At 50.7% G+C, this 27329-nt stretch overlaps 2 protein-coding genes and 1 long non-coding RNA gene across 8 annotated transcripts in view; 2 read left to right on the forward strand and 1 right to left on the reverse strand.

Moving 5' to 3' along the window:
* Positions 1–1825: 1825 nt before the first annotated feature.
* On the reverse strand, positions 1826–26335 carry TTI1 (TELO2 interacting protein 1). Of its 3 annotated transcripts, none has more exons than XM_073309959.1 (8): positions 26262–26335; positions 19604–21962; positions 14594–14800; positions 13532–13680; positions 12877–13017; positions 11696–11900; positions 10868–10955; positions 1826–4223 (listed from the first exon to the last, which is right to left on the reverse strand). In XM_073309959.1, exons 2-8 carry the CDS (start codon positions 21918–21920, stop codon positions 3962–3964), a joined length of 3369 nt encoding a protein of 1122 aa, XP_073166060.1. In that variant the 5' UTR covers positions 21921–21962; positions 26262–26335; the 3' UTR covers positions 1826–3961. The 3 variants fall into 3 exon arrangements, 2 of the variants coding, with proteins under 2 accessions (XP_073166060.1, XP_073166059.1); XM_073309958.1 differs by lacking the exon at positions 26262–26335 and adding an exon at positions 25242–25930; XR_012154716.1 differs by lacking the exons at positions 11696–11900; positions 26262–26335 and adding an exon at positions 25242–25932 and having other exon boundaries at positions 4137–4223.
* On the forward strand, positions 8668–23846 carry LOC140897386 (uncharacterized). The gene is made up of 3 exons (XR_012154717.1): positions 8668–9809; positions 13317–13437; positions 23091–23846. It is a non-coding gene; the product is annotated as an uncharacterized lncRNA (long non-coding RNA).
* RPRD1B (regulation of nuclear pre-mRNA domain containing 1B) overlaps positions 25518–27329 on the forward strand; it is a 46654-nt gene continuing 44842 nt past the window's right edge. For 2 of the 4 annotated variants that reach the window (XM_073309960.1, XM_073309963.1), the window contains exon 1: positions 25520–25914. In XM_073309960.1, the coding sequence (XP_073166061.1) occupies positions 25764–25914 (151 nt within the window). In that variant the 5' untranslated portion in view covers positions 25520–25763. Of the gene's footprint in view, positions 25915–27329 lie in introns of all 4 variants that reach the window. The other 2 variants (XM_073309961.1, XM_073309962.1) reach the window with 2 other exon arrangements.

A 27329-nucleotide genomic window follows, 5' to 3' on the forward strand; every position in this document is an offset into this window, starting at 1 on the left:
CACATGCCCTGGCTTTTCAACGCTCAAAGGCTCTGCAGTAGGAAAAGCATTGTAGTGTTTCAGGGCCAGCCAGTGGCAGTAAGTGCTCACCCTCCAGCCATCTTCCTTGGCCCTGGCTTTGAGATGACACATGATTCAAGGCACCATCTGCCTGCGGCCACCACAGTATGCGTGAGCTTGGCTCCTCTGCCCTTCCTGCAAGCTGAAACTCACACACGGCCCAGGCTCCACTTCTGGCCCCTGGGTGGTGCCTTGTCCCCGCCCTCTGCCCAGGGGTGAATTTCACCCCACAGACAGAGCAAAGAGCCAGCTGATCAGGATGGTGCTGGGAGCTCGGCTCTGTAGGCAGAAGATCCCACCTTGAGGTTCGTTTTTCTTCTGTGTGAAACCAGCACAGCTGGGTGCGAACAGGGCTCGTGGGCCATCTCAGACACACCCTGCCTGAACGAAGTCCCCAGGAGTGTGCAAAGGAATTATTTGAATTATCACAGCGCCTAGGAGACGGTCATGGGCCAGGACCCTCTGTGCTAGGAGCTGTACAAACACAGAACAAAAAGTCAGCCTGCATCTGCCCAGCATCCCCCACACTATGCCTGGCCAGGCCTCATTCCTTCCTCTCCCAATTGCTGGTTTGTTGTTTCTGGCTTCCAAGTGAGCAGCCTGGGCGCTGCGTCCTGGGGAGAACTGTGTACCCACTCCATCCACAGGGAGTGCTCAGACACCCCCTACTCTCTGCCCTGGCGAACGCTCCTCTCTCAGCCCAGACAGCCTGGCACGCGACAGCTGAGTGGCCCAGGGAAGATTCAAAGACATGCTGAGGGTGCTTTGTGGCGGGCGCAGAGAATTGGGATGGGGTGGGGGGTGGTGTCAGGAGATAAGTTGCTAATCAAGAGAACTGGCCAAAGGAAAGGGAAATGACCCCTACAAATGCAACGCCCGGCCTTTGTTCTTGTAAAGTGCCCCTGGCAGGACCTGGGACCCATGAAGGCTCCCCTAAGAACCTTTCAGAACCTTCTCACCCAACAGGGAAGGGAAAAAAGTGTCATTTATAAAGTAATCAGCCTGTCGCTGGACTCCCAACACCTCTCTGCATTATCATCTGCAATGCAGCCTCTTTTCTGCATTCCTCGGGAACCGGGCGGTGCTGACACTCCGCTTCCAGTCCAATCACATGGCCCAGAGGGCTGTAGAAAGGTACAGAATTGGAAAGCATGCCATGTATTGTTTGGAGTGCAGACAGGTCTCAGCAGGAGCCACACTAATCATCTGCAGGGCTACAGACCTCTCAGGCGGTAGGATCTGACTGCACTGTATGTACAGTCAGTCCGTCGCTTCTGGGCTTAAACTTGTATTTTCTGTTCTAGATGTGTGCACAAGTTGGTCACGAGACTTGCCGGAGGAAACGATTCCTTGTGTTTATGTCGTGTACTCACCACCAATGCTGCTGCTACCTCCAGTGAGTGTGTCGAATTCATGAGCGTGTCCAGCCACGTTGCACAGGTGGTAAGTGACTGCACAAGCTGCAAAGCAGTGGAGAATCAGTCCTCATGGCCCCAGTCTAATACATGGAAAAGGGTAGGGCCAACAGCGCCCAACACCTCAATGTGGGATTTAGAGTGAGCTCTGAGGTGTCACTACCCAAATGTGACCTACACAATGTGGCCAAGCTGCATAGCTTTAGAGTGTGACCTCTTTAGAATCGAAACAGCTGGCAGGAATTCTAAACAGCTGGATGTAAAAAAATGCAGAAGACTGTCCTTGAGAAATTGAACAAAACCAAGGGCTGGGATGTGGATTAAAAGAGAAAAGAAATAAAAGGCACAAGCATTTTATAGCATTTTATTTCCTAACAAATTAATGGTGCAGAAAAACGAGCTAATGCCAGGTGTAGTTTGGAGCCTCCCCCAGGCAACATCATGAGCAAACAAATCTGTCAGACTTGTGCAGAGAACAGTAAAAGTGAGGTTCCGTCTAGGCTGCGAGTGGTATTAGGCCACGCTACTGGGTTACCTGCCATTCGCTAGTCTAGCTGCCAAACCTAGGGCTAAGAAAAACCAGTGACCAAAACCCAACATGAATCCAAAAGGTTTTGTTCAGGTTTCATTAATGCAACAGGTCTTTCCTCTTATTTTAACGTCTGCCTGCAATGCTGTGAACCTAAACACTGCATCACTGGGCTAGTGCAGTAGTGTAGGCCCTAGGGTAAACAATAACAAGGCCTTAGCCAGGTTCCTTTCCTGCTTAAACTACATCTGTTTTGCTTCTCTGAATCTTACTTCTCGCCTCCTCCTCCTTTCATGGTAACAGAATGTGAGATGTAGTACAATGCTTGCAGGGAATCTGCATGCTGTTTCTGAATGCTTAGTGTCAGTTGTGATGCAGTTTGTATCAATAATGTTCAATTTTTTCCCTTGAAAGGCCTCAGTCTTTCTGATTAAGAATAATTTCTACAGTCTAGCTGCTGCCTCCAGGCACCCGTGCAAGCACACAAAACAGCGGCGCAGAAACAGTACAACCCTCGTGGCACAAACAGCACTTCCGCGTGCTATAAAATAGTGTGTACCACTGTACTTGAACTACTAAGAGCTCACCTAGGACCCATTGGCTTAGAATGCTGAGCTATTTAAAGGGGTGCACAAAAGAACTACAAGAATGATTTGAGGCCTGAAAACAGGCCTTATGGTGAGCGCCTTAAGACACTCACGCTAGTTTATCCAAGGGAAGGCTAAACAGTGACTTGATCACAGTCTACACATAGCCTACCTGGGGAAGAGACTGCTACTAAGCGATGGCTATTTAGCAGAAAAAGGCCTAACAACATTCAAGGGCTGGAAGCTGAAGTCAGACAAATTCAAACTAGAAATATCCCACAATGTTTTAAAGGGCAGGGTGATTAACCCTCGGAGCAACTCACTTTGGGCTGTGGAGGATCCTTAAACACTTGCAGAGACTGGATATTTTTCTAACACATCTGCTCTAGCTCAACCACAAATTATGGGTTTGATGCAGAAATTGGTGGGTGATGTTCTCTGGCCTGTGATGCAGGAGGTCAGATTAGATCAGTGGTTTTCAACCTTTTTTCATTTGCGGACCCATAAAAAATTTCGACTGGAAATGTGGACCCCTTTGGAAATCTTAGACATAGCCCCAGGCTTCCGCAGACCACAGGTTGAAAACCACGGGACTGGATGATCAGAATGATCCCTTCTGCCCTGAAAAATCTAGGAAGAGACTTGGGAAGTAAAACCTGCCAGTCTCGTTTTATTGCCCTAAGTGAGTGAACTGCAAAATATAAACGACCCCAACGCTGCTAAAAGGGGCTTCAGGAAAATCCCTGCTAGTTTGATCATCTCAGCTCTTATCAGAAGCACAGGTGAGGGATTTCCTTTGAAACACGATTTTTTTTTTACATTGTTTCTTTAATATGAAGTGCTGCTAGGGACAGAGTTTCTGCCATACTGAAAAAGTTTAAGGTCAGCAAGGGGAGGAAATTTAAATTGAAGTTTTCAGGCGATCATTTATAACTAGTGAAGACGGGGATGTGAGTGTATGGTATGGGGAGGGGAGGAACCTACTTCTCTGCTGCTGCCTTGTGAGCAGGGAGGGATGCAGTTGCATTCTCTGGCCTGGGGCAGCCCTGGCAGGGGCATTCTGCCAGGGACCCCAGGCAGCAGCCAAGTGTTGTGATAATAGGGACAGGAGCGTCTTAATCTTCTTTAGCCACAAAAGAGCCTGAGATGCACGTGCCCCTTCGGCCCCACGTGTGTGCAGGGGAGTGCAGGCCCGGCCGTGTGCTACAGCTCACTCGCCCTCAAATGCCTTTGGAAACGCTGCCTTCCGGGAGCTGTGGCTCAGGCCAGGAGCAGCTCTCATCTTCCTCCACAGCGATTCCATCTGAGGCGATGGGATGTTTCCAGACAGCATTGCATTTACACCAGCCGTTTCTTGCTTCCCCCAGCTGCTATCCCAGTGCCTCGGTCAGGGAGGGGGGTTGCGACTCAGGTGCCTCTTGGGGACCGGCTTGAAAGGCTGCTGCCTCCCGTCGCTGCAGCTCACCCAGCAGGCCCAGCACCTTGTCCGTGAACTCGGTCCGTTGCCTCCCCATCCTGCCTAGCTTCACCGGGTGGAGGCTGGGGTGGGGGGGCTCACATGGGAGAGGGCAGATCTCGTTCAGAAAGAGCCAGGTGGCGTCAGGGTCCACACACATCAAATGGAGGAAAACGCTTCAGGGAGGGAGTGGGAAGAAAGGAAAGCAGCGTCAGAGGAGGGGCTGCCTGATCTTCCCCCACCAGGGCAGGTAACCGGTAGCTCTGCAAAGCTCTGCGGGCAGCAGAACCAGCCCTCCCAAGTTCAGCAATAAGCAGGGCCACAAGATGGCTGCTAAGCCCGACAGAAACATAGTTCAACAGTTTCACGGTTATTGGCAAGAAACCACATCCCTATTCTAAGCAAAACGATATTAACTAACGAGCGGTCGGTGAATAATTGGTCTCAGGGCCGGAGAGCTCACAGCATTACAAGGGGAGGTGCTAAGCACACAGCACCAGCTCCTCAGCTGCTGTGAATTGTTGCAGTTCAATTGAAGTCAATGGAGCTATGGCAAGTTACACCAGCTGAGCATCTGGCCCCATGGGAAGGCCAATCCCAGCCCCGGTGTCAGCAGGCACAAGTGGAGGGAGGTTGCTGAGCTGATACAACTAGTATATGGTAACACAGAGGACACCGCGGATTAAGCCAAACAGCACGTTGAGTTTCCAAGAGGAAATGTGCTGCTGGAGAGACTTTATAAATAAGCCCACTCAGATGGGGCACAAACGCTGCTGAGTTTAGCCTAGAGTCCTGGACGCGGGTTATGTGTTGGGTACGTCCTAGGCCTGGTCTCTTGTCAGTTTACAGAAAGCATGTGAGATCAAGTGCAAAGGTACTAGCTGGTCCCTGGAGAGCAAGGGGTTAACCCCAGCTCAGCTGCCCCCTCCCCTTGCACAGGTGCTTAGGAGCAAGGTGAGAAGAGTGGCTGCTTGGGAAGGGAGCGCTGCAGAGCAGGAGGTGAAGGTTTTTTGCTACATTCTCCCCCAAGGCAGAGATCTTGCTGGCTGCCTCTGAATTTCTCCAGCTGCCTCCCACATTTCATGGGGCAGAAAACTGTAACAAACTTCATTTTACAGAAAAGTAGCCATTTTCTGTATTGCTCTTGCAGCTTTATACCTGGCTTCCCTCTTGAATTTAATATGAAAGGTGAGGCAGGGGAGTTAAGTTTGGTGTGAGAACCTTGCATGAAAATTTCTTGTGGGTTCAATGTCAGAGGCTCTGACATGAGAAAGAGAGGCTGAGCGTGATCTTGTTGGAGAGCAAGAGCTGCTGGGGCGTGAAGCGGGTAAGTCTTCATTTGTGTGAATCCTTGTATTTATTTATTTATTCTGTTAATTTTCCTGCTGTCATTCACCTTGGGTTTGACATGGTTTGTGTCAGGATTTTGATGCATGGGAGGCAGGTTTGGTTTAATTGGCACGAATCTCCATACCTGGACCACAGGCTAGGCTAAAGGAAACAGGAATATACATGCCACATTGGCAGCACTGTTTAAGGCCCTCCTCCTGTGAGGGGCTAAGCATGATCTATTCCTAGGAGAATCCATGGCAGCTGAGGGTGCCCAGCATCTGGCAGGGTTAAGGCCAAGGGTTTAGTGCCTAAAGATGCAGAGAGACACCTAATGGGGATTTTCCAAAGCGCCTCTGTGCTAAATTCCCATTGGAACCAAAGGGAATTAGACACTTCTGAAAATCACACTAGATGACTACATGCTTCTTTAGGCCACTCCAATACCTTAAAAATCTGGCCCTCAGCTCTTAGGCCTGATCCTGTAATGAGAGCTGCAGACACGGACCCCTCCTCCAGTGAGGATCTGACGGCAGGATCAGGGCCTTTGATCATAAGCTCTTTAGGGACTCCCATCTTTGCTTTCTGTGAAGCACCCTGTGCACACGCTAGATAAATATTAAATAAAAAATAAACACAGCTTAAAGCCTTCCTAGCCTGATCTGGATTTAACAGTTGTTTTGCAGGGGGAGCATTGTGTATTTACGATATAGCCAAGGAAAAGACTGGCATGCCCAAATTCATCATTTCCACCTCACCCTGGGAAGGTGCAGAAAGAAGCTGGGTTGTGTGGGAGGAGAGCAGTATCTGTGATAATTGGAATGGAGAATGAAATTGTGAGAAAGCAGAGAGAGAGGTAAGTAGCTTCACAGTGAAACAGAAACCAACAGACGCTGTTCCTGTCATCTGAAATGCAAACCCAAGATTCTGTGCTAAGTGATTCACACAAACACGAGCCCCACTTCTATCAGAAACGTCCCCTGCTTGGGCTTTTATGCCTGAAGTCAGCGCACTTCCTATGCAATTAAATCCGACAAAAGTGCTTTGGAAAAGCTCCATTTGCTGACGCCCCCTGTGCTCTGAAGGGGTAGCCGTTTCCTGGGTAATTTAAAACAAGTGTAGGAATAAGCTGGAGATGCTAGGAAGACTTCAAAGTAATCCTCCTGTTGCTGCGTAACTCCCGTTACCCTGCAAACCGCCAAAGAATCAATCTGTCTCACTAACTTATAACCCATCTGGGGCTCCAAAAGGTGTAACATCAGTATTACCTACACTGAACACCCCATACCGCTCCCTCACCCTCAGCATGGTACTTCCGGAATGCACCATGACCTTGACTTCCAAACCACGGACTGGTCTGGGACCCACTGCATCAGCACCAGTGCATGGTGCTCTGGGAACACGCATTGGGGACAGCCAGATACTGGCCACCTGGTGCTGATCTCAGTCACCCCAGCTTTAGATTGGTACAACCCCACTGGCTTAAACTAAATTGCTCCTGATTTACACTAGGGCAAGCGCAGAATCTGGCACTAGCCTTCTGGACGAATCACACAACCAGAAGTTAGACTGTAAGGATGCGGCAGGTTTGCTAGGGCAGACAGTTGAGCAGTCTCTGCTCTCTGATGGGATTCAGTGCCATCTCTCCTGTCTAGGGGCTGTCTCAGCCAGGCCCAGCAGTGACTAGAGTCCACAAATCCTGGGGTGCACCGCGGAGTCCACTGGGCCTTGCTCTTAGCTTAACGATGGGCTGAAGCTATATACAAAACATCCTCACTATCCCCAGCCTGTGCTGACAGGATGGATCAGTAATACAGCGGGTAACAGGGACAAGCACAGAAGCCGCTGTCTGGAATATTACCCAGCCAGTGTCGGCTTTTCCACCCCGCGTGCGCGCGCACACGTCTTACCTCTTCTATACACAACAAAGACGTCCCACTCTCCTCCCCACTTCCCAATCAGCAGCTCCAGCGTGAGCAACTAGCAAGACCGTTCTCTGGCTCCCAGTGGACTAGAGGCACTCAGCTCCCCATGCGCCCATAATGGCCCAAGGCCAGTGATTATCTCCGGATAACCTGCAGTTCTGTGCAGTTTAAACAACAACTTGACGTTTACATTTTAAAACTTACTCTTAGGTTGCTTAGAAACGGCCTCTGTTTCTATGGCAAAGAATCCTGGGGTTAATCCAGGGGGTTGGTTTTTTTGTGATTTTATTGAATTGTGCTTGGCACACGTGGCTGTTTTAGTGCACATCAGCCCAGCCTGCGACTGACAGCTGTCAATCATATCCCATAAACTACAGCCATCAAGCCAAGGCGAGGGGGGGGGCTTCACTGCTCAGTCATCCACTTGAGGAGAGAAAAGGTCCAAAAATAGCTTGTTGCAGTAGCACTGAACAATTTCTCATATGGGTGCAGAGCAGAGCTAGGCTACTCTGCTGGTTTGCCTTTCCCCACGTGCTGAGCTTAGCCCTGCCAAGCACCAGGGCAAATGTGACCAAGGCTGGCCAAGCGGAGGACTCCTCTGTGGTTCCTTGCCTCGCCTCTGTTGAATGTCCAATTAAAAAGAGCCCTGCCCTGTGCTGCAGCAAGGGCCCTACCTGAGAAGGAACAGGGAAAGGAGGCCTTCCAGGAGTCTCCAGACGTTTTACCCACAGTTGTAGCAGGCCAAGGTGGATCCAGAGCCATGCAGCTTCCCCCACCCTTCCCCTCCTCTGTTCCCATGGGCATTACAAGGACAATAACCCCTGCCTGGGCATGGTCACTAGCTGACAGCCACCTTGTCATTCTGTTGGCTGCCCTGGATCCCCTCCACTCACTTTTTGTCAGACGCTATTTCTGCCTGCTGGGCACTGTGCTAAAACGCAGTCACCAAACTCCCTTTATCCCACTAGTTCAACTACCGGCTCCCACCATAGGGTCAAACAGTGGGAGGGTGATGTTCCTGATGGATAGTCCTTCACTTGCTTTGTGCAGCTGCAGCAGCTTGGCCAGAGCTCCGCTTAACTCTTCCCTCTCCCACCCTACCGACCCCTGCGCTCTTCTCTTGGGGGCGGGGTGTAAGCACTCCCAACTGGTATGCAGGATGTCAGAGGAATTGTACCTGATTGCACCATGACTCCTGCAGTCCTTGTAACCCTGTGATACTATAAATCTGACCCTCCGGTCTTGGCAGGTCATAAATCATGTGATAGGAGTACAAATCCAATAACTCAATCAGTAGTGACCACTTGGAGCTGGGACATGCCCCTGCCCCATCTGGTTCTTGTCAGCTCCCAGGGTTAAGGCTGCCTGGGCGTTCTAGTTATAACCCTGCTTTTCAGCTGCACCGTAACATTTTGAATTTTTGATCCAGTTGGCTGGTAATTTTCAGACTTGCTCCCTGCCTAAATGTGAAGGGAGCTGGTGGGAAAGGCTGAGTCGGATGGCCACTGCGGCTATTTTCAAGCACGAGGGAATAAGGGAAAATACTTTCCTCGTTACTTTAAAAAAAAAAAATCTATTTTTGATTTTAAAAGAGCTCTCGTGCTGAAGCCGGTGGGGACAGGAAGCTGAGGTTTGGCTGAGCCTTTGTACCGAGGGAACAGTGCCTCCCATTGTTCTGGGGGAACCCGCTTTTGACTTACCCAGGTTATGTCCCTTTGAAAACAGTACGTCATGCATGGCTAATGGTTTCTAAGGCTAGTGGTCTAGTTAACTGCGAACCCCCTTTTCCCCAAAGCACGGCAGGCAGCACTACACAGAACTGAACTAAAACGTTTCTTAGAAAGAGCCTGCCAAGATTTGTGCATTGAACGAGACTCATGAAACCTTCAAGGGCTGAGATGTGCACAGTTAAAATAGTCACATGCCTGGGCATGACGTTTTCCATGATGCTAACCTCCATCTGGCTACCAAAGCTAGGTGTTCACTCAAGGAGCCAGCCTCCCACTGCAGGCCTGGCCGCCTTCAATACAGGTGTGTACTGAATGACTGCCGAGCTGGAGCTCCTTGGGGGCATGGGCCATTCCAGATAGTGCCCACTCCTGGGCACCTTTATCTTCAAAAGAAAACTAAAATGGCAGTACTAGGGGAACACAAAGGCTACATGGCCAACCGTCAAGTCAGGCACGGTTGGAGTTAAAGGCTACATGTGCCCCTAATTCCGCTCACCTCTGTGCATGTCATACAGCAGGCGCTAATGACCTGATCACAACTTAGGTCACTAATTCAACATATCCCTGTTTTATTCCACAGCGTTTTAAGGTGCTCCGGGAATGATTAAAGGGCTTAAAGCGCCAAACATACTGGTAAGACCTGGAGCTAAACTTTCTGCCCCAGCACAGCTTACAGAGAGGAAAGGGGTTCATGCTAACTCATGGGATCTGGCCCACAGATGAGAAACCCACTGGAGACAGGGACTGGAGCCTGCTGAAAAGGACAAGAGCCATCAAGGTAAAAATAAACCTCCATTCCTTAGCCCACTAGTACAGATTAAGAGGGGAAGGCTGCAGTTTCTGAGAGCTTAAATCTGCACCGCTTCCCTTTCTGGCAGAGATGCTGGCCAACTGCACAAAAGCTTTTCATGCTGTGCCTGCTCTCCAGGAGCCCTATGCTCGGGGAACAGTGCCTGCTAGTTTTTTCCCTTTTAGGAACGTTCGGCCCTACAGACTCACAATGCTGGCTGCCTTCTGCCTATTGTGAGAGACTCAGGCTAACACTGGGGAGGGAGGAAGGGGCTAGTTCCACAGGGAGAAGGAAGCCTCTGCCCCTTTCCTCGGGCAGAAAAATGAACCCTAGTTCTTACTCACCCTGTGTATTCTGTAGCTGGGCATATCTCATTGACTGAGATCTCTTGTCTGCTCTCCAGGTGGCACAATAAAGCAGCAGAGATTTTTCACTGCAGCAACAAGCTTGCGACTCACCGGAGGGCAGGATCTGGTCTATCCCAAAGTATAACTTTTGTGAACACTTTGTAGATGTTAGTATATGTGCACCTGAGCCACTAGGAAACTCACAGGGGTGGGGTTGCCAGGAGCCCCTGAAGATGGGGAGGGAGCTGGTGCGGGGATGGAGGGATGCAAGGAGCCCCTGGCATGTGCAATGTGCTTGGCTGACAGAAGCAAGGAAAAGCGCAGCCCTCCAGTAAGAGAAGTCAGGTAAACAATCAGCAACTCCACAAAGTACATTCTAATGTGTAAATCCAGATCCCCAGCATGCTAAGAGGGCTGTGCATTCTAGTTTAAAAGGGGGCTGGGGAAAGCAAGTGAGGCACATTCTCCTCCCTGCAAGTGGAGAGAAACTCAGAAAATAAACTCCGCACTGCAGATGGGCTGGCCTCTTCAGCTTCCACCGTTGGGTGGGGACTCGTATTTCACCAGTGGTAGAAGGTACCTCTCATGGACACCCTCCTCTGCAGGCTTCAGTGTGAATATGCTGGGCAGGGGGAGAAGAGAAGGGGACACCTAACTCCCTCCCCTCATACAGAATACACCCTGTGTGTGTAGCATTACCTCCGGGCAGCCTCTTGCAGTTTCACCGGTTGTTTGGCACTGAGGTAAATCACACAGGTATCCGCTACTTTATTCAGGTCACTCTGGCCTGCAGAAATGGGACAGAAAGGAATGGCAGGAGATACACTAGCTAATGGGATTCGGAGCTTCTGCACCTCTCACAGTCTAACCCAGAGCTCTTCCTACCCATCCCCTAGAGAGGCCTGCTGTATAGCGAGGAAAACATCAAGGGCATCAAGACAGCAAAGGAACTCTCAGCCCTGCAAACTTGCCTCTCCTCCCCCACGAGGCCAGGGGACGCCCAGTGTACTGCAGCATGCTCCAGAAATCGGCCAGAATAGAAGGGTTAGCCATGGAGTCGTCCCAAAACGAGAGCAGCTTGTTGAATTTGGGAAGGATGTCTGGATTCCAGCTCTTCATTTTGGCTAGTTCACAGAGCAGCATGGCTTGGCCCCAGGCCTCAGGGGTTCTAATCCCCTTGTGACACCTTCTCGCCGGGTCGGACACAGACCGGCTGACAAGGGGGAAGGAGGGTCAGCAGTCAGATCCTGAGCCGGGTCTTAGGAGCCCTCCTCACCCCTTTGTCTCCCAGGGAGTCGAGGGCACTCCGTGTTGGGCTCTGATGGGGAGAGGTGGATGATGAGACACGACTGGAATGGGTAGAGCTGGAGTAAGGCTGGGAGTGGGGCAGAAAGTTAATCCCATGTCCTAGCCACTGTGAAGAGTGAGGAAGGAGGCCTGCTGAGCAGATGGACAAAGATCAGAGACAGGAGGGCAAGGCTGGGCAGAGATCTCAAACAGCCGACCTCATCCTTCCCTGGTACTCACCCAAGTCCAGCTTCTCACACAGCGAGCCCAGCCCCTGCAGCACGGCCAGCTGTAACTTGAAGGCAAGAGTATGGCTGTACACGGGCCCAGCTCTGGCACTGACTGGTGCCTGGGTGACAAGGGAACCAGCCAGTTTGGGCAGGACGTCTTTGGAGAATCGTCGCCTCAGGAAATCGCCACACTTCTTGGCCAGGGTACAGAGCACCTAGCAAAGAAACCCCACCGAGCCCCTAGTTACTGGGAGGTGAGCTCAGTAGTGCTTAGGGGCAGAGTGGGAATGTACAACTCAGCAACATCCTCTGCGAGCAGGGGAAAGGCGAGTTCCTCCCTGGATTGCGGCCTGTCGTTGGCTGTATTCCAGTGCAGAACAGAGAGGGGAGAAAAGAGGGATTTGTCCTTCAAACGTGGGGCTGGGAGAGCCAGGTTCTACCCCTGGAGTCCCTGTTACTTTGGGTAAGTCACGTAACTGCTCCATGCCTGTTTCCTCATCCGCAGTTGGGCGATCGCTGCCTTAGTGTGTAAAGTGGGTCGCGAGGCTTAATTCAAAACTAAGGAATTGGGAGATCAGACAACAGCAGCCACAGTAATGCAAACTGCCATCATCACGAAAACAGTCCACACTGCGAGTAAGCAAAGGGGAGCGAAGGCCAGCTGCATACAGGCAGTGAACTGACTAGTCTGCGAGGTAAGAACAAGAAGATGACGAAACTCATCCCTGGAGAGTGGAGTGGAAAGCGTATCTGTGCTGGGGCCCTCAGCATGGGGTCAGCTTGTAGAACTGGGGTCCTGCATTGGGCATGGTCTAGTTATGCCACTCAGCAGCATTTTCCATCTTCTTCTGTCCTTTCAAAGGGTTTTTCACCCTTTTAATCTCTCCCCCCCTCCCCCTCCCCCCGCTGCTTATAATCATCCCTTGAATATCTGAAAGGGAATTCAGTGATTTGTCTCTTCCTTTACCACAGGCACACCCTGGGAGTTTATCATAGGGCAGCTCTGAAATTCCAGGGTGCTGGCTCTGTTGGTTTTTTGGAGCCCCTTTGCTCTGCACCGTGTGTTTAAAATTAATTCTGGACAGTGAGCTTTTCTACATCCCCCAAGCTCTGCACATGGCAGGGCGCCAGCTCTGTGGCTTGCTCTCTGTGCAAGGCTTGAAGGCCGTTGGCCAGGATTCATTGTCGTACCTTGAAGGCTCTGAGCACTGCCAGCGGGTCGTCGTTAATCAGCCGGGTGACGAGCACCGGCCAGGCGCGATGAGCCATGGGAAGCAGATGGTTTTCATGAAGATGCAACACAGTCACGCAGAACTCCAGCACGTCCAGGACCTGCACCAGGAGAAGGCACAGCTCTGACAGGCTGCTACAGTCCCCCTGCCTCTCCGGAGAGTGGAGGATGGAAGAGTCTAAAGCAATGGGATCCGCCTCTGCCTCTCCCTGAACTGGGGGTGGGGAGCTTGGGAAGAAAGCTGCAGGGGTGGGAATGGGTGGGCTCTAGCTGTCACGGGACAAGCTATCAAGTTCTGATGCCTGACACTAAGCTGTTTGTGAGGCTGAATTCAGTCTCCTTGGCACAAGGCAGCCTCCTCTATCCTTCTCTCTCAGAAACAGCCTCTCTTTGTATCTAGGCTAAGGCTTGCCAGCACTTGAAGGCTCTACCCTGGCAGCGGTGAGACGTCAAGGTGGGACTGGCCTCATCCTAGCGGCACGTCTGGCACATCCTGTGATCCCCCCCACCACTCGCACAAGGTAACAATCCCCAGAACGGGCACCCTCAGCCTCTACAAGGCTGGCCCCTTTGGTGTTCCCTGTCGCTCCGGTGCAGTGCACACGCTGTGCTAACCTTCAGCCGCACCCGCAGACTCTTGTCAGACAGTAAATGGATACATCTCTCCATCACATCCTTTGCTATCTGGGCATGGGCTGGCAATGGAGTCTCACCCTCCGCACCGGTGTCGTTCATCTCAGGCTCAGGAGGGGGCACCTGCACCTCTGCAAAACAGGGCACAGTTCGCAGTGGTGGGAATGAGCTGGGAGCCACAGGCACGTGCCTCATGGCAACTGGCGGTCCCCCACTTCAAGGCTCTTCTCCAGCGTCCCAAAGGAGACCTGGGGCATTTGTGACTGCAAAGTCTGTGCTCTCAGGGGCTAAATGCCTGCTTGTGAAATTCAGCAGCAGGAGCAGTGTGTGTGTTATGGGAGAAAGGAAGATTTTGTCTCCTTTATTGAACTGACATTTGCAGTCTGTCCTCCCCCACAGACCCCTTTATTTCCAATTGGTTTTGATTAAAAATGAAAGACCTGGGTGTTTAAAGGTCAGAATTGCAGCATGGTAGAGTAACGAGAAGACAAATGCTCCCTCCTGGCAAGTTTCTAAAGGGCCTTGGCTGGAGCCAATGCTGGGGGGGAGGGGGAGGGAGAGGAGAAGAGAGCCTGAGCCAGGGAAGAGACAGCACAGATTTCCAGTAAGGGTGGGAGGAAAAAGCAGCAAAATCCTGGAAAAATTGTTGTTGTTTTGGATGCTGAATACCATGCACCATGTGTCCTGCTACCAAAATTAGTGTCCTGCTCTAGTTAGACTTGTGGACTTTGTATATGACTGGCTTGTGGCTGTGACCACTAGGATCTGGCCCCTGGTTATCTGCTACTAGACCAACATTCGGTCAACTACGTGGCTGGTTTTCCTGGGCCTCACTGAACACAGATCACCGGACAATACACTGTATGTTCCCAGCACTGTCTGCTGTGGATTTAATCCCACTCAAAATGGCGTGGAGACCACAGAACTCATGATTCTGAGTCCCAGCCTGGCTTTGAGCCCCCACTTCCCTCCAGAGATTAGTGGCTTTATCAAGCTGGCAACGCCCCCACCCCCCCTACACACAGTTACACAACCAGTACTGACCCTCTTCCTCCTCCTCCTTCATGGCTGGAAGGTTGCCCTCTGCAATCTGCTTCTGTTTGATGTAGTCCAGGAAGAACTGTTCCACTTCTTGCACCATGGGGGTAATTACAGACCCTTTCCCCTGCTTCTGGCATGAAGTGCTGCTCTGCTGCTCTGTATTCCGCTCCGGTGGGTGCTCCTTACCCTTCACCACCACGAACCACTGGACTGCAGAAGAGAGGCAGGAAGTATCACTGAGAACCCAGGATCTCTACCCACATCAGCTTGGTACAACAGCAGCCTGGACATTGGGAACAGACAGAGACTGTCTACAAAGCATGAGGCAGAGACGCAAAAGCTACCTGAAAGAGGTGAGTCTTGGAACTAGGCCCTTGCAATCAGACAGCCGGACTACAGAGGAACTGGCTCAAATCCAGGCCTGGCATAATAGAGGGCAATCCCCATTAGCTTCAAGAGAATGCTAATGCAAGAAGTAAATCTAACCCTCTGTCCCGCCTCTTCCAAAAAGGATGCCAGGTTCTGCTGCTTCAGCCCCGGAGAGTCCGTCTACACTAGGAAAATGTCCTCTTGGTGGCACCAGTTGTGTCCTTTCAGTCCCTCAAGTGGGGCTGAAAACCGTTTTGTGGCTTATGTAGAGAAGGCCAAGCCTTTTTCAACACTCATTACAGACCGCAAGCTTGGGACCGTCTGTTCCATGGTCTTGCTGCAATGGGTGCCAAGAATGGTGTGGCCCCATCTGCCCCAGCTGGGGGTGTAGGGAGGGTTCCTGTTTGGTTAAAATCCATAGTGCAGATGTGAACTGAAAGAGGAGGAGCGGGGTAGTACACCAAGAGAAGTTTGGCAGGAAATGTGTAACAGAAACATACCCTCAAAAATCGGTTATAAAACTGAGCTTCAGAATATTCTCCAGCACCAGACAGGCCTCTCCAAATCATAGACTAAGGTCAGAAGGGACCATTATAATCACCTAGTCTGACCTCCTGCACAACACAGGCCCTGGAATCTCACCCACCAACTCCTGTAACAAACCCCTAACTTATGTCTGAGCTATTGAAGTCCTCAAATCGTGGTTTAAAGACTTCAAGGTGCAGAGAATCCTCCAGCAAGTGACCCGTGCCCCATGCTGCAGAGGAAGTTGAAAACCCCCCAGGGCCTCTTCCAATCTGCCCTGGGGAAAATTCCTTCCCGAACCCAAATATGGCGATCAGCTAAACCCTGAGCACATGGGCAAGACTCACCAGCCAGACACCCAGGAAAGAATTCTCTGTAGTAACTCAGATCGCACTCCATCTAACATCCCATCACAGGCCATTGGGCCTATCTACCGCTAGTAGTCGAAGATCAATTAATTGCCAAAATTAGGCTATCCCATCATATCATCTCCTCCATAAACTTATCAAGCTTTGTCTTGAAGCCAGATATGTTGTTTGCCCCCACTGCTTGCCTTGGAAGGCTGTTCCAGAACTTTACTCCTCTGATGGTTAGAAACCGTCGTCTAATTTCAAGTCTAAACTTCCTGATGGCCAATTTATATCCATTTGTTCTTGTGTCCACATGGATACTGAACTTAAATAATTCTTTTCCCACCATAGTATATACCCCTCTGATATATTTATAGAGAGCAATCATATCTCCCCTCAGCCTTCTTTTGGTTAGACTAAATAAGCCAAGCTCATTGAGTCTCATTTCATAAGACAGGTTTTCCATTCCTCGGATCATCCTAGTAGCCCTTCTCTTTACCAGTTCCACTTTGAATTCATCCTTCTTAAACATGGGAGACCAGAACTGCACACAGTATTCCAGATGAGGTCTCACCAGTGCCTTGTAGAACGGTACTAACGCCTCCTGATCTCTACTGGAAATACCTCTCCTGATGCATCCTAAGACTGCATTAGCTTTTTTGATGGCCACGTCACATTGGTGGCTCATAGTCATCCTGTGATTGACCAGTACTCTGAGATCCTTCTCCTCCTCTGTTATTTTCAAGTAATGCGTTCCCAGTTTATAACAGAAATTCTTGTTATTAATCCCTAAATGCATGACCTTTCACTTTTCACTATTAAATTTCATCCTATTACTGTTACTCCAGTTTACAAGGTCATCGAGATCTTCCTGTATGATATCCCGGGCCTTCTCTCTATTGGCAATACCTCCCAGCTTTGTGTCATCCACAAACTTTATTAGCACATTCTCACTTTTTGTGCCAACGTCAGTAATAAAAAGATTAAATAAGATTGGTCCCAAAACCAATCCCTGAGGAACTCCACTAGTAACCTCCTTCCAGTCTGACAGTTCACCTTTCAGTGTGACCCACTGTAGTCTCCCCTTTAACCAGTTCCCTATCCACTTTTCAATTTTCATATTGATCCCCATCTTTTCTAATTTAGCTAATAATTCTCCATGTGGAGCCGTATCAAATACCTTACTGAAATAGAGGTAAATTAGATCTACTGCGTTCCCTTTGTCTAAAAAATCTGTTACCTTCTCAAAGAAGGAGATCAGGTTGGTTTGACACGATCTACCTTTTATAAAGCCATGTTGTATTTTGTCCCAATTACTATTGACCTCAATGTCCTTAACTACTTTCTCCAAAATTTCTTCCAAGCTCTTGCATACTACAGATGTCAAACTAACAGTCCTGTAGTTACCTGGATTGCTTTTTTTAACCTTTCTTAAAAACAGGAACTATGTTAGCAATTCTCCAGTCATACGGTACAACCCCTGAATTTACAGATTCATTAAAAATTCTTACTAATGGGCTTGCAATTTCATGTGCCAGTTCCTTTAATATTCTTGGATGAAGATTATCTGGGCCCCCCAATTTAGTCCCACTAAGCTGTTCGAGTTTGGCTTCTGCCTCAGATGTGGTAATATCTGCCTCCATATCCTCATTCCCATTTGTCATCCTACCATTATCCCTAAGCTCCTCATTAGCCTCGTTAAAGACTGAGGCAAAGTATTTGTTTAGTTATTGGGCCATGCCTAGATTATCCTTCACCTCCACTCCATCCTCAGTGTTAAGCAGTCCCACTTCTTTCTTTGCTTTCTTCTTATTTATATGGCGAAAGAACCTTTTTACTATTGCTTTTAATTCCCTTTGCAAGGTCCAACTCTACATGGCTTTTGGCCTTTCTTCACTTTATCTCTACATGTTCTGACCTCAGTAAGATAGTTTTTTCCTTGCTAATCCCTCCCATCTTCCACTCCCTGTAGGCTTTCTGCTTTTTCTTCATCACCCCTCTGTGATGCTTGCTCATCCAGCTTGGTCTACAACTCCTGCCTATGAATTTTTTCCCCTTTCTGGGGATGCAGGCTTCTGTTTCTGCAACTTTGACTTGAAGTAATCCCAGGCCTCCTCCACCTTCAGATCCATAAGTTCTTCAGTCCAATCCACTTCCCTAACTAATTTCCTTAATTTTTTAAAGTTAGCTTTTTTGAAATAAAAAACCCTAGTTACAGATCTATTTTTTGTTTATCCTTCCATTTAGTTTGAACTGAATTAGCTCATGATCGCTCGAACCAAGGTTGTCCCCTACAATCATTTCTTCTATGAGGTCCGCACTGCTCACCAAAACCAAATCTAAAATGGCATCCTCTCTTGTTGGTTCAGCAACTACTTGGTGAAGGAATCCATCAGCTATCGCATCCAGGAAAATCAGAGCCCTATTATTATTATTATTATTATTATTATAGCACTCGTTCTCCCGTCTATATCTGGGAAGTTAAAGTCTCCCATGATCACACTATTCCCATTAGTATTTACTTCTTTAGAAACATTAAAGAGGTCTCGATCCAGATCCAGATCGGATCCCGGCGGTCTCTAGCCCACCCCGAGCTCTATCCCAGGGCAGGCTCTAGCAGTTTTCTTCCCCAATGTGATTTTTGCCCAGACGGCCTCTGTCTTATCCATTCCATCGCTTCTTATTTCTTTACAGTCGATCTCAGTCATTGATAGACAGTGCTACTCCACCTCCTTTGCCTTTATTTCGGTCTTTCCTAAACAGCACATGCCCTTCGGTGCCCGTAGCCCAGTCACGACTCCTATTCCCCCCGGTTTCTGTTCCCCCTAGAATACCTGGTGTCACTTCCTGAACCAGTAGCTCTAGTTCCTCCATTTTGTTACCTCGGCGCCTCGCAAATGGAGGATTAAACACCGAAACTCAGAGGAGACATTTGAAAATACACTTTTTTGACTAGGCAAGAAAGCAAAAAGATGGTACACAGAAACTGCCAGACTGGTTCAGAGCCGAGGTCCGTCTAGCTTAGTGTCCTGTCTCTGATGGTGCTTCAGAGGAAGGGGCAAGAACCCTGGGGATAATTGTCTTCCCCCCTCCCCTCCTCAGGATCTGAGTGATCTCCCATAATTAGAGACTGGCCTAAACGTGACATGGAAGGTGTCTCTCTCCCCAATATTGGTTTTTTGCCATTACGTATTGTAACTCTGGATATGCTTGTTATCCAGGTCGGAGATTCTAGACCCTCCTCTGACTGCCAGAATGGAAGGCCCCAGACGCTGTTTTGCTGTGGGCCTCCACAGCTCCCATTTTCCTTGCAGGAAGAGCAGGGAATTTTTTTTTTTAACAAAAACAAACTGCAGAAACTGATGGTTTAGTCCCCCTCTTCTTCCCCTCCCTCAAACTTGCCAGGAAAGGCTTCCTACCTGCCACTGGTGACTGGACTTTCCCATGCCTGGCTCCTGGATAATCTTATTTCCCACAGCTATCCCTCCCTGGGTCAGCTACACTCAGCGGTACCCAGCCTTCAATACTAAACCCACTGGCATGTGGGACATGATCCTGCGTGTCTGTGCTGAATCTGTCAGGAATGTCTTCGGGCCGAGCACAGTTCCAGCACCGCTGGCTCACCAGCCCAACACACGGCAATGGTTGGGCTTTCTGGAAGCTGATGCTGGGCTACAGGAACATTTCATCAGTGCTCAAGGGGTTAAAGAGGGAAATTCTTTAAGTGACAGTAAGACAAAATTATTAAAAAGGCAGGTTATTTGGATACCTAAAGCTGCCACTAATGTGGACAGGACCCCAAGGAAGGAGGAAGCTCGGTCGTCATAAAACTGATCAAGGGCAGACAGGACATCTCTGATCACATCCTCCACCAGTGGGAGCAAGCTGGCATCCGAATGCCTGAGCATGGCCTCCAGGACCCGCGAGGCGTGAGGCTGATGTGCCACCCGACGCAGGTTTAGGGAAATCCCATTCACCAGATAGTCCGAGTTAGCATTAATCAGATTTTGCACGGAGTCATAGCCACAGGCATGGCAGACATCCACCATGGTGCCGATTGCCGTCTGACTAATGAGCAGAGTGCTGTCCCCAGCCTTTTCAAGCACAGGGTAGAGGACTGATGCTAGAAGCAAGCGGAACTCTTTCCCCAGCACATATGCAAAGCAGCCAACCCCCTCCAGCTGGATGCAGATCTGCCAGATATTGCTGTTCATGGAGCGGATGGTTGGGCATGGGTCTGAAGAAGGGGAGAAGGATGAAATCAGAGAACTGCTGTGTGCACCTCCTGGGATAGCATGTGCTCTTGAATGTTTCACAGTCAACTCATCGCTGGTTCCCTCAGTGTCAATGCTGGTGGTCAGATACCAGTTTGCCTGGTCAGTATATTCTTCAAGGATGGATGTTATGGTCCCTTTAAGGTCTTCTGTGCTCACTGTAGTTTCCCTTTTGTGAAGAACATCTACCCCCAGTCCAGCAGCTCCTGTAATCAACTCATTGAGGACCATGGCAGCCTGCTTCCGGTACACAACAGATTCGCTGTATAGCCCCATGAAATGATCCACTAGCAAGTACAGGTTCCCGTAGTAGCCAAGTACCCGGCAAACCTGCTGAATAAGCAAGAAAATCCGCTCATCGATGAAGAACCGGAAGTGTTTCTTCTGACATTTGCCCTCCCACAAACCATGCTGCAAGGAATCGGAGGGCTCACCAAGAGAGCCTTCAGGGCCCCAACGTCTTTCTTCAACAATCTTCACATCAGCCACATCCAGCTCCAGAACTTGCATCAGGGCTTTGGAGAGACGCTGGAGGTGGGCTGCAGAGTTGAGGACAATGTTAACCTTGGGGCCCAGCAACTTCAGGGAGCCAAGTAATAAGCTCAAGGTAGAGAACTTGCCTTGATCATCCTGGGAGTTCATCAGACGTGGAAGGGCTGTGGCAAGGGAATGCAGATTCTCTGACAGAATATCAGCAAGAGCCCTGTTCTCAGCTACTGTTCTCAGCTCCGCAATGCTCCTGAGAATCTCATGACACTTGCTTTGGACCTCATTGCTTTCATCATTAACAAGCCCAACCAAGGCTTTTAACAGGTGACCAACTGATTCCACCAGTGACAGACTGCACTTCAACATAAGGTGATGGACCAGCTCCACCAATTCCATCCTGACCTTCCAGTGAGGGTGAAGAGAAGCAAATTCAACTATCTTGTGGATAAGGAGAGACAATTTGTCTGCAGTGATTTTTACCCAATCTGGTCCTCTATGTACCATAAGCTCAGATAGTCTGCTTTGTTCCACTGAAGGTTTCTCTTCGTCCTTTGTGATTGTGGCTAGTTGTTCATCTGCCATTACCAAGCTGACTGTGTGATAAAAGAGCTTGATCGCAGAAACAGTGACCATATGACCTTGTTTGATGTCTCCAGTAATAATCCGGGACAGGGCAATAGAGATCCCAGGTAGAAAAGAAGCAAACAAATTCCCACATTGTCTTGTTTCAACCATGTCTAAGAGTCTATGATGCTCCGGGCAGTCACACTGCAGAATTAGGACCTGTAAACACTTTAAGGCAGCCAGCTTAATTTGCTTTGCTTTTTCTTGTTCTGCCAAGGCCAAAAGCAAAGATACAGCAAATCCTAAGTGAGGAAGGGTACAAGGCTGATACAAAGTCAGGATAATGTCACCATACGCTGAATGCATCAGGACATGGAGTGCTTGGATTACAGTCAGTTTTAATTCCTCTGATAGTGGGGCTGGCGGCTGCAAACCAGATGGAGAAGATAGACACAGGCAGAGCTCAGAAAAAAGCTCCTGGAGGAGGTCCTGCTTCTTCACACATGTTGTTGAAAGGATGGATGTGATGCACTGCACCACACTCTGGACAAGACTCTCCCGTTTGGGCCCTGGGGTCTTCAGGGTGAACCTCAGTGGGAAAAGGACGTACTCCTGCAGTTCCTGCAGGGCAGAGTCACTGACCACCTGCAGCTGAGCCTGCAAGCGTTCCACATTTTCAGTAGTCTGCACCTTTGTTAGCTGTACACAAACTGGGCGCAAGATCCCGAACGCTTCTTTTGGGGTATCAAACACTGCCATTGTCCAGCGAGCCTCTTTTCTTATGGGCCTGTAGGTATCCTCCTGCAGGAAAGAGCAAAAAGCCATCCTTACTTCAGTGAAAGCAGCATTAAAACAATTGCCATCTGTTCCTTACTGATTAGCCAGGCCCACGGTGCTCAGAAAAGTGTGCCCTTGCCTGCTGCAAAGCAAGAGGTAATTCAATTCATTTCCCTCTAAGTGCTATAAAAAGCATTCCGATTATTATACAGAAGCTCTTTAGGCTTCCACTCTAGAAGTGCCTGGAGTCCTACGGACGGAAAGCAGTATATAAGAGCTTGGAGTTTTTAATTATTAGAATTAAAAGTGTATACTCCCCTCCCATCCACCCTTCCCTACAGAAATCTATAATTTAATGTGTTTACGTGAAAATGGTCTACTCTGTGTTAGTCACGTCTGACTCTAAGAAAAATAAATCATTACTGAGGATTGGTTTTTAACCAATGAAGGTACAACACAGCCGCTACAGACCCAGGGGAAGAGGGCAGTTTCTTAGCTCATGTACAGTGAATGTTGGTTTTGTTCAACGTTTCTCTTTAGTTTCTGGCAGGATGGGTTGAGCCCTGTTTCTCTAGTGTTTGGCTCCATCCCAACCAGATTTACAGTAGTGTTTAACTTTGGTTTTTAAAAACACTTTAAGCATGAGTGTAACCAAATAAGATTTTAATTATGAGGACAGATTTTTAAAGGTACCTAGACATTTCCAGATGCAGACAGGGGCCTAGTGGGATTTTCAAAAGCATCAACGGGACCTAGGCCCTTCTAAAAATCCTATTGGGTATTTATCTGCATCTGGAGGGGCCTAAGTATCTTTAAAAATCCGGTCTTTGGTCAGAGGCCATGGGGGCAAACTCTTTCTTTAAAACAAAAGCCATATTCTAGCATAGGTAGGGTTATGGCAGAGCATATGCTTGTAGGCCCCAGCTTGAGTCTGCTGAGCTAAAGTGCAGAACAAAGGTGGGTTGATATACTGGACGTGCATGTGATAGGGTAGTGGTAGGACTCGGCTGATTGATTAGACACCAGAGCACACTAATGAGCATTAGTATGTAGGTTATTCCACACTGGAATCCATACAGGTATCATCAAACAGTTACAACCCATACGTCATGGGGACCACAGCCTGAAAGAAATCTGAACTTTCTCTTCTAGCCTTCAAACTACCCCCAAGCTCATCAACAGAAGCAAGCTCCCCCGTGACCAGGACCCAGCATCTCAAACCAGAACTAGACCTTGCCAAAACAACTGATGCAAAACCTGTACACATATCTCCACGGCTCTGATGATCAATACCCCCCATGCCCACCCTTTCAAGATTCACGGTTCTTACACAGGCCTGTCACAATATGCAGTGTACCTCGTACAGTGCACTAAATACTCCAACAACAACGATGTGGGTGAAACCAGACAATCACTATGCGTTCGAATGAAGTCACGCAGGAAAATGGTAAAAGACACCACCACCCCATCACCCCCTCTTTTGTAAAGCGATCACTCTGTATATGACCTCTTACTCCCCATCCCCAAAGGAAACCTGCACAACGCCTTCAAAAGATGAGCCTGGGAGCTTAAATTTACAAGTTTGATAGACTCTAAAAATCATGGGCTGAATAGAGACACTGGATTTATGGCTTATTACATCATTTTATAACCCACTAACCCCTCTCCAGCTTCCCCGCTATGACTGAAGGGGTGTCAACCAGCCAGTTCACCTTGAAGGAGCCCTTAAACTATGTGCGAACTACTTATGTTAAACAATCTGTTCCACCTTGTATTTAGCTGTGACACCCTGTGTACCTTCCCCCAGACCTGAAGAAGAGCTCCGCATAAGCTTAACAGCTGGTCTCTTTCACCAACAGAAGTTGGTGCAATATATTACTGCACCAACTTTGTCTCCCTAATGAGAAGTTGACAGGTAAACCTCTGACCCTGACCACTCCAAAAAGCCTGAGTGGGTGGGATCACTCAGTGGTACTGAGGATGCTCCTGAGGAACCCATTAAATTCACAGGTGCATGGTCCAGGAGGTGAAGGCCATGCCTCAGGCTGTCTCTGCACAACTGGCCTGACCTGGTAACTATGGCCATGGGCTGAATCTCTCAGCTTACACCATCTATCTGTAAGCTTGGAGGGCTGGGTGGGGGGCACCCCGCCAGGCGGGTCCAGGATGCCGAGCAGGATAATAAACAAGACTCCCCCCACTCCCTCTGCCGTCCCCCCTACCCCTGTGGCACTTGCAGCAGCCCTGAAGCCTCTGCCTCGCCCCGCAATTCAAGAGCCCCAGCCCTGTCCTGCCTTGAGGGAGCCCCGTCCTTCCCCCCCCCACCGCGTGAATCCCTGCCCCGAGCCCCTGCCCAGAGCTGGGAGGGGGGGGGAGAGCCCCTGCCGCCCGCCCCCGTGAATCCCTGCCCCCTGCGCAGAGCTGGGGGGGGAGGAGCCCCTGTCCCCTTCCCCATGTGAGTCCCTGCCCCCTGCACAGAGCTGGGGGGGGCCCAGAGCCCCTGTCCCCCCCGTGAATCCCTACCCCCTGCACAGAGCTGGGGGGGCCCAGAGCCCCTGTCCCCCCCGTGAATCCCTACCCCCTGCACAGAGCTGGGGGGGCCCAGAGCCCCTGTCCCCCCATTGAATCCCTACCCCCTGCATAGAGCTGGTGGGGGGGAGGAGCCTCTGTTCCCCCCCCCGTGAGTCCCTGCCCCCTGCCCAGAGCTGGGGGGGGGCCCAGAGCCCCTGTCCCCCCCGTGAGTCCCTACCCCCTGCACAGAGCTGGGGGGGGGCCCAGAGCCCCTGTCCCCCCCATGAATCCCTACCCCCTGCATAGAGCTGGGGGGGGCCCAGAGCCCCTGTCCCCCCCATGAATCCCTACCCCCTGCATAGAGCTGGGGGGGCCCAGAGCCCCTGTCCCCCCCATGAATCCCTACCCCCTGCATAGAGCTGGGGGGGGGAGGAGCCTCTGTTCCCCCCCCCCCGTGAGTCCCTGCCCCCTGCCCAGAGCTGGGGGGGGCCCAGAGCCCCTGTCCCCCCCCCGTGAGTCCCTGCCCCCTGCACAGAGCTGGGGGGGGCCCTGTTCCCCCCCCGTGAATCCCTGCCCCCTGCACAGAGCTGGGGGGGCCCAGAGCCCCTGCCCCCCCCGTGAATCCCTGCCCCCCCCGTGAATCCCTGCCCCCTGCATAGAGATGGGGGGGAGGAGTCCCTGCCCCCTCCACAGAGCTGGGGGGGGCCCAGAGCCCCCACTCCCCCCCACGTGAGCCCCTGCCCCAGCTCGGAGGCAGGGCCGTAGGGGACCCTCCAGGACCCCGCCTCCTACCTGCTCCAGTCGCGCTCCCGCCACGGGGTGCGCGGCACATGCCGGAAGGAACGCGGACAAGCCCCGACCACCTAGCTCGGGAGTAAAGCGAAAAAACTCCCCAGCCGGTCTAGGCAGGAAGGGGAAGCAAGAAAAGTCTCAGGTGAGCGCACTGCGCATGCGGAGCTGGCCCGTGCCGGGGTTTTGAAATAGGGCTCAGTTAGGCATACAGCGCATGCGTCCTCGGCTGGCGCCGGGCGAAGGCTGGAGACGCCTCAGCCGGAGTCGCTGCGCATGCGCCGCTTTCCCGCGCCTGCCTCGGGCCCCCTGTGATGTGCGAGCTATAACTGGACACACGGGTGGGCTCTCTTCCCCACCGGCGACCCGTAGCATGGGGCCCTTTGACCCGCCGCGGCGGGGTGAGAGGTCAGGTGGCCATCTTGTGGCAGCGGTGGCGGTTTGTTGTTGGTGAGGCCCCGCCGCGCCCCCTCCCCGCGGGCTGAGCAGGCCCCGGGGCCGGGCCGCGCCGCGCCGGGCGGCGCCATGTCCTCCTTCTCGGAGTCGGCGCTGGAGAAGAAGCTCTCGGAGCTGAGCAACTCTCAGCAGAGCGTCCAGACCCTGTCGCTGTGGCTCATCCACCACCGCAAGCACGCGGGGCCCATCGTCTCCGTGTGGCACCGGGAGCTCCGCAAAGGTAGCGGGGGAGGGGGGGGCCGCCCCCATTGACCAGCGCCCGCCCCCATTGACCAGCGCCCGCCCCGCCGCTGGAAATCAACCGGGACCGGAGCTCCGGACCCGTGGCTCCCCAGGCCGGCCCGAGTCGGTCCCTTGCGCCCCTGCACGCTCGGGCGCTGTCCTGCGCCGGAGCCGCCCGGCTCCTCCCGCCCCATCGCGCTCGCAGGTGGCGGGGCCGGAGCGCTCCCCTCCTCCCTGCGTGCGGCCCCTGGGCTGGGCCCTCGTCTCTCAGCCCTGCTGCCGGCTCCCTTGTTTCCTTTCCAGCGCGCTTCCCGCCTGAAAGGGGCCTTAGAAAACCCCGTTTACCAGATGGGGGCAAGCCCCTGGCGTGGCTGTAGCCTTAATGCGGACTCAGAGACGTGTGGGTCTGTAGGACGTCCTGTGCTGAGGCGGGATGAGCTCTGGCTAGGCTTTAAAAGCGCGTGTATGTATCGTTGATGTGAACGAACGCTTTAAGAGCGGTGTAACTGCATCCGTACTAGAGGGCTGCGCTGACTTAGTTAATCTTGTGCAAAAACTTTCTGTGGACCAGCCCTGAGAGTCAGCTGTGGTAGAGTAAAACCTGCCAAGAGCCGCCACTCATGGGAGTCAGCAAAAGTGGTCACTTGTAAAAGGTGGTCTGACTCTCTCATGACCTCTGCAGGTAGTCGCTCGTGACAGGTGGCTTCTCTTCAGAGATGGTCTCTGAGGCAGGATTTACTGTATTTCCATTTTGAGTATCCGGCTCAGTTACGCCTGTGTGGTCCTGTTGTCTTAAAATGGGACCCATAGCGATACCTGTGGAACCCCATTGCCTTCAGTGTGTTGGATAGGAATAGTTTTTTTCTAGGTTTTAGTGAGCTTGTGACTGTTTGTGCTCTTAGATCCTTTTATTTACTCTCTTAAATATCCCATTGTTACTTGCAAAAGGCATTTCAATTAAATTTGAATGGCATGCCAAATGGAAAAGGGATTACTGAGAAATGACTGGAAAAAATTGAATTGTTTAATTGTAAACTATGTTCCTGGAGTATACTATATTACATCGCATGTGTGTGTATAGATATAGATGCATACTATTAATACAGGTTCCTTGATGTGTGGAACCCAGGAATGTTGTTAAGAAATAACTGGTTTATTTGCTGGGGGCGGGTATTGTAATAGTTGGCTCTCTTAATCTGTTAAAGTCCTCAGCATTTTGCAGAATCAGAGACCCAGATCTTAACATTTATGAATACGTTTTCTTTAAAATCATAGAATACTTTGACAGTTATTTCTATCAGCTGTTTTGTCTTGGAAGTCATAATATTTTTCCAATATACTTTGGGGACTGCTACATGATAGAAGCAGGTTGTGGCCTTACACGGACATTTTTGGGGCTTTCTTTTTCTGGGA

The sequence above is a fragment of the Lepidochelys kempii genome, chromosome 13, assembly GCF_965140265.1.
Source record: "Lepidochelys kempii isolate rLepKem1 chromosome 13, rLepKem1.hap2, whole genome shotgun sequence".
In the NCBI taxonomy this organism is placed as follows: domain Eukaryota; kingdom Metazoa; phylum Chordata; order Testudines; family Cheloniidae; genus Lepidochelys; species Lepidochelys kempii.

Coding starts and splice junctions, on each gene's coding strand:
- TTI1 (XM_073309959.1), bottom strand. CDS start 21,920: ATGGCAGTGTTTGATACCCCAAAAGAAGCGTTCGGGATCTTGCGCCCA. Junction 14,801..19,603: donor CACATTAGTGGCAGCTTTAG/GTATCCAAATAA, acceptor TCTCTTCTGCAG/TCCAGTGGTTCGTGGTGGTG. Junction 13,681..14,593: donor GAAGGAGGAGGAGGAAGAGG/GTCAGTACTGGT, acceptor CCTGTTTTGCAG/AGGTGCAGGTGCCCCCTCCT.